The 15,563-nt window shown below is 51.6% G+C and overlaps 1 protein-coding gene across 1 annotated transcript; it reads right to left on the bottom strand.

Moving 5' to 3' along the window:
* Nucleotides 1-1,326: 1,326 nt before the first annotated feature.
* cited4a (Cbp/p300-interacting transactivator, with Glu/Asp-rich carboxy-terminal domain, 4a) lies at nt 1,327-5,645 on the bottom strand. The gene is made up of 2 exons (XM_084455686.1): nt 5,509-5,645; nt 1,327-4,108 (listed from the first exon to the last, which is right to left on the bottom strand). The coding sequence occupies exon 2, from the start codon at nt 4,091-4,093 to the stop codon at nt 3,374-3,376; it is 720 nt and encodes a 239-aa protein (XP_084311812.1). The 5' UTR covers nt 4,094-4,108; nt 5,509-5,645; the 3' UTR covers nt 1,327-3,373.
* Between the last annotated feature and the right edge of the window lie 9,918 nt (nt 5,646-15,563).

Here is a 15,563-nt window from a genome sequence, read left to right as displayed (position 1 = left end):
GGTGGTGACGTCTCTCTCTGTGGAAGAGCAGAGGTGATGTGGCAGCCATAGAGACCCTGGCTCCTCCCCCAGCTGTCCTCTGCCAGGGCTCGGCTGCCAGGGGAACGCAACACACAGACTGTGCGTGGAGTCTGACAGGGACAGAGCATCCTCGCTGGAGTGGGCAGGGCAGCATCCCCCCAAAACCCAGCCAATCACCTGTTCTGATTCGAAAGGTATTAGAGAGGGGCAGATATCTGGGACAGAGCAGCACTGCAGGGCAGCATGAAGCCACAATGCCACAAAGGGCGAGGCCCTTACTGGAACCAGACAGTCACAGCACATCATTAGTGAATATGGGGATTCTTGTTTGTCTATATAGCGTGTGAGTGGTTTTGTACGTAGGTGTTTGTGTACAGCAGTGGTCACATATTGAGGTCATGAGACGGTACGTGTTTTCTGTCTTGTTGTTGAAGAGTGCGTCCCTGTTCTGTGGGTAGAGTGGTGTCCTTGCTGTCTACTGATGGCAGTTGTCTGCGTGTACATGACGCTCTCTTCACAGAGGCGTGTCATGCAAGGTCAATTTACACGGTTTCATCAGATTAGTTTGAGGCTTGGTTATCTAACAACTTCACAGTGAGATTCACACTCAAAAACTCAGTAACAGCTTTTTAAATAAATATTTTATTGTCATTGAAAATAAATACATTTTCATAAAATAGAATCAATAACATTACAAAAGCCTTTGGGGGAGGGGGGGGGGTCACCCAAATGAAGTCTAGTTTGGAACAAGGAGTACAATCTCAAACATGATCTTCCGTTTGAAGACAGAATCCCAGTAAGCCAGCTGCTGTAATTCTGATCTGCTCTCACACCTGCTCTACATGCAGTCTGCTGGGTCGTTACGCTTCACGTACCCCAAACCTCCGTATATTCATATCTACACACAGGCCTCTGTAAAAATGTATGATATAATCTCTTGTCAACACATCAACATCAGCCATTTAGAACAATTACATCTGACTTTTTATTTTATTTTTTTAAGTACCTTAAATGCATCTAGGTCAACGTTACCTCTATTCTACAGAACAAAGATACAATACACAGAAGGTTTCGGTTACTGATAATAGTTGTAAGCAAACGACTGGGAGGCCACTCTCAGTAAGGTCAAGCATGTCCTCCTAGGACCCCAGAGTGTGACCTCATGGTTTGCGGCGGGGTGGTGAGCTCGCTCTGGAGACGACCCCTAACCCTCACCCAAAGCCCCAACCCTCACCCGAGCCCTAACCCTCACCCCGAGCCCTAACCCTCACCCCCAGTCCTAACCCTAACCCTCACCCCCAGTGCCCATGGTTGGCGCCTGGCAGTGGTCCAGGAGGAAGAGAAGAGAAAGGTGTTCTAGCGGAGCAGATGAACACCCCGTCCCAGTGAGCCAACCCTCCTCTGACAGCGCCACAAATAGCACAACAACAACAGCAGCAGCAGCTGCAGCACAGGAAGTTGCTCTTAACATTCGGCCAACAGTGACAGAACCCTGCCAAAATTGAATTAGGCTACACAAAGTGCAAAAAAAAGACAAAAAAAATAAAAAAGACCGAAAAGAACCCACCCGGAAACGAGTCCGTTCTATAATTATGAAGTCATTGGAGGATGTGCAAACTGACCTCAATTAAGAAAATGCATGTGCGAACGTGTAATTTAAATCCAATCAGTGGAGAAGCTGCAGAGTAAGCTAATCTATGGAAGAACAAGCCTCTCTGGGTGGACTGTGTTAATATAATCAGGGCCACAGGTAGGGAGGAGGCCTTAAGAATGATTAAACCGCTGTGTCCACACAGTCCACTAACGACCGTCCAGAGAGATCCACGGCAGCCAATCAGCTTAGGAGAGACTCAGCACACTGGTAATGCTAGGTCAGAGGAGGCCGCTGATGACCTGTTAAATGGCCGGGATGCACTGCGCACACACACGGCACGCAAACACTGACCACTGCTCGCAAACACTGACCACTGCTCGCAAACACTGACCAGCTGACTTTCTTTTACACAACCGTGCCAAGATCTTTCTCACGGGCCTCGGTTCTAGAGGGTCCACCGCCAGCGCCATGGCTATGGAGGCTCGGTTCTAGAGGATCCAGCTCTCTGGCTATAGAGGCTCCACACTGGCTTGTTTGCTCTTTCTGCACCTCTCACATTTTTTATTTGATTTATTTGTGCCACAGACATTTAAATAGGCCACAGTTTAGTTGTTCCCTAAATACCATTCAGTGCGTCCCCCCACCCACATCCTCTCAGTATTCACACACAACGCTGCACGATTCAGACCAGGAGGAACTCAGCCTCTACATGAAAACAAACACCCAGCTGTTTGGCGGTAAGAAGACTAGCAGCTGAGTTCAGAGCAGCGTTCAGAAGGTGAACGCGGTGTTCAGCCTCCTCTAGTCTCACTGTAGGGATGCTGCATGTGCTTGTGCACTGACTCAGTGATTCAATCACAGCTCATTCAGTAGCAGGGAAATAGAGGCGTGTAGCGCACATACAGTATACTGTCAAATCCAATGAATAATGAATCTTGACGATGATGATTTATATAGTTTTTAAATCTGAGCTGGGTAAATGAAACTAGACCATCAGTGTGACACATCTGTCTCAGAGACCAATCAGAGACCCCCATTCTCTTCAGTGAAATGGTTGAAGGATTTCAGTGTAGAGGAATTCCCCCCCGAGCCAGTTTTGAAGAACCAGCCTTCAATATAAAAACATGCAGATTTCAGTCTCTTTGAGCACTGCCTCCTTAACCAGCCCAGTTCCGGCGACTTCTTCATCAACTGAATTTGTAAAACAAAAAAAACAAACAAAAAAATCCATTACTGGGGTGTGAAAAATAAATAGACTTCTTAACGCCATGTAATCTTCTGGTCCCAGGTGGGTCAGGAGTGATTGTTTTTTCCCATGGTCCCAGGTTGCGTCGGCCCCAACCGGATCAGTGTTACAATCACGCCACAGCATTGGCGCTTAGGACCCCGCGGCCGCGCCAGGCCAGAGAGAGTCCCCTGCCTCACAGCGCCTCCCAGTGGCCGGCTGACCTCCGACCTCACCGGCGCCATCCAGAGAAAGCTTATTTTTCTTCTTTTTTTTGTGTCCCTCGACTTTATCTGTCATTACAACTCATCACCAGGTCAGTGGGCGGGGCCTAATGTACACGGTCAGACACACGCAGATGCAGGAAACGCCCACACAGAACAGAGGTTGTCTGGTGGTGCTGTGCCACTGCAGGGCCAGTCTGGCAGTCTTTCTCTGGGGGGTGCCGCCTCCCCCCCCCCCCCCCACACACACACACGCGGTGGCCGGTAACCCACCCGGTACCGCCCCTCGCCAGGGGCGCGCCCCATCGCTCAGCAGCTCACCGTACTCGGCTGCTGTTTGCACACAAAGTCGGACAGGAAGTCGAACTCGTTCTGTCCCAGGAAGAGCTCGGGCAGCTCCTGCACGCGGTCCAGGCCCAGTTCCAGCACCAGCGCCGTCAGCACCTCCTCGTCGATCAGGTCCATATCTGTGCCGTTCAGGTTGAGGCCCAGCGCCGGGCCGCCCGCGTGCTGCATGCCGGCCAGCTGGGCCGGGCCCACCCGGTACTGGGCGGCGTTGGGCAGGTGGTGGGCGGCGCCGGGGCCCAGTGGGTGGCCGTGGTACTGGGTGTTGAGTTTCTGCAGGTGCATGCTGGCCATGAGCTGCTGGGAGGTGAGTCCGCCGGGCAGGTACTGCTGGGGGTGTGGGCTGGGCTGCTGGGGGTGCATGTGGGGGTGGTGCTGGTTCTGGGGGTGGCCCTGCTGCTGGCCCTGCTGCTGGCCGTACATCATGCCGCCGGGCATCATCTGGTGGTGGTGACCGGCCATCTGGGCGCCGTTCATCCCCGCCACCATGCCCGGGCGCTGCCTCATGGCCTCCATGTTGCTCTGGGGCGCCCGCCCGTAGTGCATGACCTGGCCGCCGCCAGGGAGGCCGCGCATGACGGGGGGGCCGGCGGCGTGCGGCGGCGGCGGGCCACTCATGCCCATCCTGTAGCCGTGGAGACCGCCAGAGCCGTGGGTCATAGGCATCATCATGTGGTCGGCCATGGCTGCTCTGGAGCCCTGTGGAGGAGGAGGAGGCACAGCGTGAGCGCCAGACCCTCCAGCGGGGACACGGACACATGGCCCTACATCTATCATCCACTTTTTACACACTATCTTCTTGAGATACCAATGGAACTCGACTATTTGCACTTCTATTTATTAAGATGGTGCCATTTTCAAAGTATACATTTGATATTCCATATCAGGCATCATAAGCGTGAGTGATAATTAGCTTACTTTGTCCAACTTTGACCGTCATGACCACAGCATGGTGTCCAGCCCGTAGTATAGTTATTGCACCGTGAAAAACGCAGCCATAGCTTCGCCAACGAGGACGCATAGGAGCGCATTTCGAATATCAATCGATAGGTACACAGTCATGACTAGATGACAGCTTCACTAAGGGAGTAATGCACCTATCTGACAGGTAACCACATTTCACACAAATATAGATTTCCATGTGTTGTCTTTATGGCCAAAGCAATGGTTATTTGTGAGAATTGTGACTGATAATAAGCTAAAGGGATATAAGGGTATAGCTTTTGTATGGAATGCAAGAGCCTCATTCATTCACGATTCGTTGCGAGTCTTTGCCACTGTGCAAGTGAGTCAAGATGGCAAACATCAAAACGAATTATAGTTCCAAGCGCAATTACGCAAGGTTAAAACTGAATCACATTATCATCAACGTGTGTCTCACTCCAGAAACGCTACGACCATTCCCCACTTTCAGTGACAAAGCTGCAAGTGGCTTTATGTGCGGTAGTCTAGCTGTCTGCTTGAAAACAAAGAATTTGGGGCTGCTTTCTTCTCTTATTCCCAGAGATGAACTCCAGTGCCCCTGGCGCTGATGATGATTCGTCCACAGCTCTTTGTGTTTTATCAATAAGACAGGCAGCGATACACTCCAAACCTCTCCTTTTAAATTACCACATTTACATCTAGATACTCGTAGGAAATAGTCGATACGTATATGTTAAACAGATGTAGCCTACGTGTTTGGTGATCTGAGAATTCATATTACACAGTATTATCCTGGCTACAGTGAGCTGAAAAAAGATGTTTTTAGTTTTTTTAAGTTGTATTTCTCACATCTAATGTAGCCTATCCGTCTGATCTAGGGATTTACATAGATGCTAGATTTCGTTGAATAGTAAGGCTTGTTGTAGCCTAGTCTAGCCTACTACCGAGAAAGCTGATCCGGTGTAGGCTACGTATTAGGACAACGTCCAGCGCTAAATGGTTGACATTACTATCTACTTTTCACGGTATCTGCATGTCGGTATAAACACATCTAGGTTTCGCATGAAGCGACAATTTGCACAGAAATAAAAGAGAGGATGCATGCCCTCCACGATAGGACACGGTCTGCCTGCAATGACCCCCCCCCCCCCCGTTTCAAAACATAAAACACATACCGAAAATTGTCCTTATTCAGAAGTTGTTGACTTTTCCCTCTGAGATGTTTAGCTACTTCCAATCGAGACGTTCCGAATTCATATAGTCCAGCAGATGTATCCGTCCTCCCTCGGCGGTGCGAGCAGTGTCTCGGTAGTCGCAGGAGTTTGTTTTCTGGGTCAACTCAGGGATTATATACATCTACAGACCCGCAGAGATAGAGAGAGAGGTGGAGCTACCGTCCTCCCCGTATCCTTTGTTGCGATTGGTTCTTCTTGTAATCACTGTGCAAAGAAAATTCAGTGGGCCTCCTCTTCTGTCACTACTGCTTCGCGCAGACTCGGCGCATTCTAGACAATTCTGTTAACATAGTAATCAGGTGGTGACGGCTCATAATGAAGCTAGCGTGTTTTAGATGTGACCATACTAACTTGTCAGGGTGCTGTAAGATTTACATACCTATCAATGATTGGATTATGATAAGATTATAATCATCAATATAATTCAGTAACGTGCTTTCCAAAGAACACATCAGATTGCTGACAGAATGTAGGTATGTTGGCCCCACGCTTGAACAGAGAGACCTAGCCCAATCAGGACTGGCTGCATACACAGACATAGGCTCTGCGCTATGCAAATGGTTGGTTTTCCATACTTAAGAGACAAACAGACTCCTGATATGCATGTGTGTGTGTGTGTGTGTGTGTGGGGGGGGGGGGGGTCCCCAGGGACTGCCTGACACCTGACTCAGTGCAGCATGATTGAGATGAAACCACTGATGGGCCCAGATACAAGCATGGGTGACTGACTGACTGACTGACTGACTGACTGACTGACTGACTGACTGACTGACTGACTGACTGGCTGACTGTCTGACTGACTTACTGGGTGGTTGGCTGTCTGGCTGACTGTCTGGCTGACTAAATGACCGCCTGACCAACCTGTCACCCAGTCCCCAGTCCCCTGGCCTGTGGTGACTAGAGCGAGACCAGAGAGTCAAAACCTCTTGGCAGGCGTCTGGCATCCACTTCTGTTCACACACACACACACACATACACACACACACACACACACACACACACACACACATACACTCTTTTGTGCGATGGAATGCATCCTATTCTTGGGCCCTGAAATCAGCCTGACTTCTGTCCCTCTGATGCCCCATTCACGTGTTGATTGAGCCATGTTCAGGCAGGGAGGAGGACCCAGGTGTTCAGGCAGGGAGGAGGACCCTGGTGTTCAGGGAGGAGGACCCTGGTGTTCAGGGAGGAGGCCCCAGGTGTTCAGGCAGGGGAGAGGTCCCAGGTGTTCAGGAAGGGAGGAGGACCCTGGTGTTCAGGCAGGGTGGAGCACCCTGGTGTTCAGGGAGGAGGACCCTAGTGTTCAGGCAGGGGGGAGGACCCTGGTGTTCAGACAGGGAGGAGGACCCTGGTGTTCAGACAGGGAGGAGGACCCTGGTGTTCAGACAGGGAGGAGCACCCTGGTGTTCAGGGAGGAGGACCATAGTGTTCAGGCAGGGGGGAGGACCCTGGTGTTCAGCCAGGGGGGAGCACCCTGGTGTTCAGACAGGGAGGAGCACCCTGGTGTTCAGGGAGGAGGACCCTAGTGTTCAGGGAGGAGCACCCTAGTGTTCAGGGAGGAGCACCCTGGTGTTCAGACAGGGAGGAGGCCCCTGGTGTTCAGGGAGGAGGACCCTGGTGTTCAGGGAGGAGGACCCTAGTGTTCAGGGAGGAGGACCCTAGTGTTCAGGGAGGAGCACCCTGGTGTTCAGGGAGGAGGACCCTAGTGTTCAGGGAGGAGCACCCTGGTGTTCAGACAGGGAGGAAGCCCCTGGTGTTCAGGGAGGAGGACCCTGGTGTTCAGGGAGGAGGACCCTGGTGTTCAGGGAGGAGGCCCCTGGTGTCTAATCCCCCTGCATGTGGTGTGCTGAGCCCCGTCTCAAGGGAGGGTCCCTCCTCTCCTCTGACCGCGTCCGTGTCCACCCCCTCATGCAAACATGCCCCCTGCTGTGTTCTGGGGCCGGCCCACAAGATCCACAATAGAAGAGTCGACAGACAAACGGCAGACGCAGCTTCATTCACAGGGCCCTGTTTGTGTTAACACCTTTGTCGTCACACTCTTATTCAAATCTCGTGGCGTTTGGCCCACAGCGCACGGCTGTCTCCACCCCAGGGCTAGTCTGTGGAAATAGTGAGTCATCCAGTTCCCTGATGGCATGTGGAATGGGGCCAAGCATGGATGGGCAAATGCGCTTGAACCTGGACCGGTACCACAGCAGAACGTTCTCACCTGGACCGGTACCACAGCAGAACATTCTCACCTGGCCGGTACCACAGCAGAACATTCTCATCTGGACTGGTACTACAGCAGAACGTTCTCACCTGGACCGGTACCACAGCAGAACGTTCTCACCTGGACCGGTACCACAGCAGAACATTCTCATCTGGACCGGTACTACAGCAGAACGTTCTCATTTGGACCGGTACCACAGCAGAACATTCTCACCTGGACCGGTACCACAGCAGAACATTCTCACCTAGACAGATACGGGAACGTTCTAGCCTCTGAGCGGCTCGTTTTTTACATTTAGCGTTTTTGAATTTTGTGTGTGTGTTTTTTGTCGTGTTTTTTCAGAGATTTTCTTTGTGAGTGGCCAGTCCTGATTCTGAGCTTCCCTCACCTCGTCTCTACAATAGACAACAACAGACTGCACTACTGCACACTCGAACCAACACCTGACAACACTCGAACAATTCAACACTCTGCAACTGTATAGTTGAACATTATTTAGTTGCACTCATGGACACAGACACAGTCATCCATGATCGGATGGGATAAGTAGATGAGGATGATACTGACAGACTGCTAGATGACGGATAGTATAGTAAATTACCAGTTGGGGAACCTTTAAATGTCTAGCTGAGTACCTAGGACTGGAATGAGGAACTGATCAGCACTGATACTGTAAGGACAAGCGATTATAAAAATCCCAATGTACCTGACCCGTACTGTTACACATTTAATACACGATCAGTTCTATCATATTCTATTCACATTCTGCAAGCAAGGTACAGCAAGGTTTCTGGTTGCATACTCTGTGACATAATATCGTTTAGATATTACATTGATCATTAATTGATACTTTAGGAGAACATAGTACATTTATTGACTGCCATTTGATCAAAGTGAACCTCGTCTTAAGTTTGTGGAGGCTGTGACTATTTTCAGTGCATAGGTGGGCTAAAGATCCATTATCTATGCAAATGAGGTGGGAGGAAGGAATTTGTTTATGCGCCTGCTTGAACAAAGAGAGCAATTGCAGTAAACACAGATAACACATTCTGACATGCTGGCCGTTTCTCTCTCTCTCTCCCTCTCTTTCTCTCTCTCTCTCTCTCTCTCTCTCTCTCTCTGTGCATGGCCTACTCATTGTCTAGTTTCTTCCCTCTCACCATATATGTGCAGGTTTCGTGTTACTCATGACCTTCCTTCCTTGGAGTCCCTTGCCACACTCTGTTCTCCTATCCACATCCTCCCCCACTGTCCGCTGTCCTCTCTCTCTCTGTCTCTCTCTCTCTCTCTCTCTCTTTGTATTCATATTCCAATGAGGGCTTTATGTATTGTCACAACATGATTAATGCAGGCTTTGCCAAGGCAATTATTGCTAGCGCAATGACAGTGCCACACGTAAGGCAATCACAATAGACAGTTGTTCAACTACTACTTGTGCACTTAGGTAAAGAGAGAGAGAGAGAGAGAGAGAGAGAGAGAGAGAGAGAGAGAGAAAGAGAGGGAGAAGGGGAGTGAGAGAGAAAGGCAGGGGGGTGATTGGTGAAAAGGTCACTGGAATAAATTGGCACTCACAGAAAGTAGACTGTGGTTATATCCTCCTTGCACCAGCAGAACAAATCGCCTCTTAGCTACGGAAGTGTCTGCCCCTAGCAGTGTCCATGCTCTGTACCCTCTCTCTCTCTCTCTCTCTCTCTCTCTTGCTCCCTCTCTCTCTCTCTCTCTCTCTCTCTCTCTCTCCCTCTCTCTCTCTCTCCCTCTCTCTTTGTGAGATTCATACAGTAACAAGAGGCTAGTGCGAGTATTTTTACAGCTGCTTAGATGTTAGCCCCCCCCCCCAGCCAGAGCCTGGGGCAGAGGTACTAACTGCTGGGCTGGAACCAGGAGAGCTGGAGGGAGCGCAGAGGAGGCCAGCCTGGCTTCTTCAGGTTCCTCTGTCAGGAACATCAAAGGTCCATAGGTCTGCATCAGCCCCCCCCGACCGAGGGGAGGGGCCTCCCACCTGCTGTTCACTCCAGGTAACAAGGGCCAGAGCATATGTTGTTTTATTGCTCTGTGTGTGCGTGTGTGTGTGGGTTTGTGTGTGCGTGAGTGTGTGTATGTGTGTGTGTCCAAGCATAAGTTTGTGTGTGCGTGAGTTTGTGTGTGTGTCCAAGCATAAGTTTGTGTGCGTGTGAGTTTGTGTGTGTGTACAGGCATGAGTTTGTGTGTGTGTGTGTGTGTGTTACTACCTTGTGTGTGTGTGTGTGTGTGTGTTTAGCGGGGGTAGGGGAGTGGGGGCGGGGCCTCCTCTCGGGTTCCTAGGTCTCTGGGTGTGAGTGTTCGCTGTCTTGCTTCAGCGGCTGCATTGGGCAGTCATTAGTCGTCCTTCATTAACCCGCCTTCACCAGACCCACTTAGGCCGCCAGCGTGGCCCGGTCCTGTTATGGGCCTGGTCCTGTTATGGGTCCAGTCTGGTCATGGGTCCGGTCCTGTTATGGGTACGGTCCTGTTATGGGTCCAGTCTGGTCATGGGTCCGGTCCTGTTATGGGTACGGTCCTGTTATGGGTACGGTCCTGTTATGGGCCTGGTCCTGTTATGGGTCCGGTCCTGTTATGGGCCCGGTCCTGTTATGGGTCCAGTCTGGTCATGGGTCCGGTCCTGTTATGGGCCTGGTCCTGTTATGGGCCTGGTCCTGTTATGGGTACGGTCCTGTTATGGGCCCGGTCCTGTTATGTGTCTGGTCCTGTTATGGGTCCGGTCCGGTTATGGGCCCGGTCCTGTTATGGGTCCAGTCTGGTCATGGGTCCGGTCCTGTTATGGGCCTGGTCCTGTTATGGGCCCGGTCCTGTTATGGGTCCGGTCCTGTTATGGGCCTGGTCCTGTTATGGGCCTGGTCCTGTTATGGGTCTGGTCCTATTATGGGTCCGGTCCTGTTATGTGTCTGGTCCTGTTATGGGTCCGGTCCGGTTATGGGTCCGGTCCGGTTATGGGCCCGCTCCCTCGATCCATCACCACGGTGCAGGCGGGCAGAGAGCAGCCCAGCGTTACGTTAGACAGGCTCAGGAAACAGCTGGCCTTCCAGGGCGCGCTAGCCTGTGTTGACGGGCAGCCAGTTCCTGGTTTAAATGCTGTGTGATAGTGAGTAATGGTCCTACTACGTGACTGTGTGTGTGTACAGGCGTTTAGACCGCACCTGCGCACACTCGAGACAGATCACATGAGATTGCTTGTTTTGCACAGGAGTTTGAGCAGACATGCAGACCTATAAGAGCAGCGTGATCCTGTCTGTTGAGCTCACCAGCCTGTTGGCGGAGGGCCTGACTCCCTGTTGGACTGTGCACCCAGCGTAGGGTCCATGCTATTCTTACTGCACGTGGAATGTTGTCTCTCTGCTCTGCTGTTTGCTCTGGCTTCTGGTGTTTGGGAGGTTGCAGATATGGTCTGGTCTGTCCTGGACTAGACTAGACTAGACTAGACTAGACTAGACTAGACTACACTACACTACACTACACTACACTACACTACACTACACTAGACTAGACTAGACTAGACTAGACTGGAATGGTCTGGTCTGGTCTGGTCTGGTCTGGTCTGGTCTGGTCTGGTCTGGTCTGGTCTGGTCTGGTCTGGTCTGATCTGGCTTGGCTTGGCTTGGCTTGGCTTGGCTTGGCTTGGCTTGGCTTGGCTTGGCTTGGCTTGGCTTGGCTTGGCTTGGCTTGGCTTGGCTTGGCCAAGCCAGACCAGACCAGGCTAGACCAGGCCAGGCCAAGCCACGTGCCATCTCTCTATCTAACCAGGTATGAACGGATCCAACACGTGCCCCGCCTCCCCCTCCCTCCCTCCTCCCCTCCCTCCCTCCCTCCCTATCTCCCTCCTCCCTTAGCCAGTCCCCTCCTGCTCTGGGCTGCCCAGCTTAACAGCCCCTATTAAACATGTGATCACACTGCTGGACACCAAGATCCACTGGCTCTGTTAGAGGAGGAGGGGGGGAGGAGGAGTAGGGGGGGAGGAGGAGTAGAGGGAGGGGGAGGAGGAGTAGGGCGGGAGGAGGAGAGGGAGGGGGAGGAGGAGGGGGGGAAGGAGAGGGAGGGGGAGGAGGAGTAGGGGGGAGGAGGAGAAGGGGGGGGGGGGAGAGGGAGGGGGATGAGGAGTAGGGGGGGAGGAGGAGAGGGAGGGGGAGGAGGAGTAGGGGGGAGGAGGAGAGGGGGGGGGGGGGAGAAGGAGGACATACAGAGACCTGACTGACTAGCACTGTAGTACTTCAGTGAAGTAATACATGGAGATCTCATTACTGCAAATGCAGGCTCACAAACACTTCACAAACCCATGATGAACAAGCAGATACAGATGGGTTTTTTGTACAAAATATCTGCCATTTTCCCGTACGGACTCTATCTCAAATGTGGAACCTCATCAAAAACATTAACAGTCTTCACCTCAACATTTCCTACTCTAGTTTAAATGTGTAGTAGGGGTAGATCTGGTCCAGGCTAGACCAGGTCAGACCAGACCAGACCAGACCAGACCAGGCCAGGCCAGGCCAGGCCAGGCCAGGCCAGGCCAGGCCAGGCCAGGCCAGGCCAGGCCAACCAGACCAGACCAGGCTAGACCAGGCCAGGCCAAGCCACGCCACGCCACGCCAGATCAGATCAGATCAGATCAGATCAGATCAGATCAGATCAGATCAGATCAGATCAGATCATACCAGGCCAAGCCAAGCCAAGCCAAGCCAAGCCTGGTCTGGTCTGGTCTGGCTTGGCCCGGTCTGGCTTGGCATTGTCTGGCTTGGCCTGGTCTGGTCTGGTCTGGCCTGGTCAAGCCTGGTCTGGTCTGGCTTGGCTTGGCCTGGCCTGGTCTGGCTTGGCCTTGTCTGGCTTGGCCTGGTCTGGTCTGGTCTGGTCTGACCTGGTCTAGCCTGGACCAGATCTACCCCTACTACACATCCTCCCCTGTGCTTTTTTGAGGTCCCGGGAGATGGCTGTGCCCAGGAAGTAGTCAACAGAAGGTCACTGGGGTGTCATTCAGGGTGATGGGGGGGGTGGGGGGGTGGATGGTTGATGGTTTCTTCCTGAAGTCTACAACCATCTCCACTGTCTTGAGAGCATTGAGCTCCAGGTTGTTTTGGCCACATCAGGACAGCAGCTGGTGGATCTCCCACCTGTAGGCTTGTCTCGCTCTCGGAGATGAGGCCGATGAGGGTGGTGTCGTCTGCAGACTTGAGGAGCTTGACAGACTGGTGGCTGGACCAATCCAGACTACATGAAACAACAACCTAGCAACTGCTCCGCCCAAGACGATTATGATTGGTTTAAAGAAATACAGCGTCCCCCCCACCCTCCATCCTTGAATGGTAATGAGTCCAGCCAGACCTTTCTCCAGCGCTAAACCCAGTGTGGAGATAGGTCTGACTACCACAGCACCAACTGGCCTGACGCCTGTGTTTCTACTGTGGATGTAAAGACTTTGACTTCAGATCCTGAGACAAAGGAAACAACAGGGTGACGACACCCCACGCTTACAGGAGTCAGTAACCCTCCTACCTCTGGCTCTTACAGGAGTCAGTAACCCTCCTACCTCTGGCTCTTACAGGAGTCAGTAACCCTCCTACCTCTGGCTCTTACAGGAGTCAGTAACCCTCCTACCTCTGGCTCTTGGTCTCTCTCGAGTTAAAGCATGCTAGGCATTGAACCACACTGAAACACTCATATGGACTCTCTCTCTCACACTCAAAACACACACACGCACACACACACAAACACACACACAAACACACACACACACACACACACACATGTACGCACACATGCATGCACACACACACACACACACACACACACACACACACACACACACATATACGTAAACACACACACACGCATGCTGCCACCTCAGTGAGAGCACAACACCTGCTGTGTTTTGGTCTCCTTCCACCTCCTCCCCCTCCCCCTCCCCCCTCCCCTCTGCTCTGCTCTGTTCTGCACTGCACTGCTCTGCTCTGTTCTGTTATGCTCTGCTCTGCTCTGCTCTGCTCTGCTCTGTTATGTTCTGCTCTGCTCTGCTCTGCTCTGTTCTGCTCTGCTCTGCTCTGCTCTGCTCTGTTATGTTATGTTATGTTCTGCTCTGTTATGTTCTGCTCTGCTCTGCTCTGCTCTGTTCTGTTCTGCTCTGTTATGTTCTGCTCTGCTCTGCTCTGTTCTGCTCTGCTCTGCTCTGCTCTGCTCTGTTCTGTTCTGCTCTGCTCTCCCCAGCTTCCTCTTTCACTGCAGCAGATCAGAGAGGCTGCATACCCGCCAGCAACCTGAGATGCTCTCTCTCTCCCCCTCCTCTCACTCTCCCTCTCTCCTTCTCTCTCTCTCTCTCCCTCTCTCATTCTCTCTCCCTCAATCTATCTCTCGTTCTCCCTCTCTATCACTCTCCTTCTCTCTCCTTCTCTCTATCACTCCCTCCCTCTCTCTTGTTCTCCCTCTATCTCTCTCATTCTCGCTCTCTAACTCTCTCCCCCACTCTTTCGTTCTCTTTCTCCATCTCTTCTTCTCCCCCCCCTCTCTCTCTCTCAGTCAATCCGAACATTTCTCTGAGTTTGTTATGGCATTGGCAGCAGCAGGGGCTGGAGTGAGAACTGCCTAGGCTGTGGCATTCTTCAGATTCTCTATGTCCACCAGATTAGACCTGGGGGGCTCTCGTGGTCCTGTTGGCCCAGGTGGTCCCCCCTTCAGATCCAGTGGTTCATTAATCCAGTTAATTACTCTGTAGTACAAAACAGTACAGATACTCAATATATGTTTAATTCAACGGTCATATCAGTTTATACCTCGTCAAACCCATTATTCGGACATGATTTATCTGTGAAAAATGCAGGAGACATTCTCAAGATGTGACAGAGGAAGTTCTCGTCCAGATTGGAACGGGCAAAGGAAATTTGATTTGCCATGGTTCTGACTGTAGAAAGTACAGTTTTGGACTCCTGCGGTTCTCAAGACCAACAAATAAACCGAGGGGAACCACTGCACATTCAAAACATCCCCGTTACCTAGAACATCTCAAATAGATACCAGGATACTACCAGGGTACCTAGAACATCTCAGATAGATACCAGGATACTACCAGAGAACAACCCCGTTACCTAGAACATCTCCGATGGATACCAGGATACTACCAGGGAACCTAGAACATCTCAGATAGATACCAGGGGCCTCATTTATCATTGAGGTACGCCTTCTTTTACACGGTCTTTTTCGCGAGTTCAGGCGTACGCCATTTGCCCCCCCCACATTGCGATTTATCAAGCCGTAAGGGCGAAAATTTAGTCGCCTTTCTCCGCGCTTTTGTAGGACACCTCTCCAGTTGGCGTACCGATTTACACGGTGTTCTACGCCCTTCTTGAACACAGGGGGAACTGGCGACGCAGGTGGTGCGTCGGTGAATTACTATGTTTGACGGAGAGAATAAGAGCGACAGTTCATGAACGCACAATCATGTAGGCTAATAGCCCAATTCAGCACCAATATATATCGCAATGCTAGATTAGACGTGTCCTCTAACCGGCTCATTCATGGTCCGATATGGATTTGTTCCCCAAACGGAACCTATGCGCTGTCCCAAACCTTTCCGCGCTATATGTCACACACCTAATGCAGGCACTCCATCAAACGGCAATAATTGACCAATTAGATTGTCATTAATATGTGATCATGTGGACCTGTTTGCTCTTTGGTAAGCATATAAATGACAGTCCTCCTGTGCGTAATGCGAGCCTAAATGAATCCGGCGCTACTCGGCCTATACTGGCCCGAGATAGAA

The sequence above is a fragment of the Borostomias antarcticus genome (assembly GCF_949987555.1).
Source record: "Borostomias antarcticus genome assembly, chromosome: 21".
Taxonomy (NCBI): domain Eukaryota; kingdom Metazoa; phylum Chordata; class Actinopteri; order Stomiiformes; family Stomiidae; genus Borostomias; species Borostomias antarcticus.
This window is presented reverse-complemented; position numbering and strand designations above follow the sequence as displayed.

Coding starts and splice junctions, on each gene's coding strand:
- cited4a (XM_084455686.1), bottom strand. CDS start 4,093: ATGGCCGACCACATGATGATGCCTATGACCCACGGCTCTGGCGGTCTC.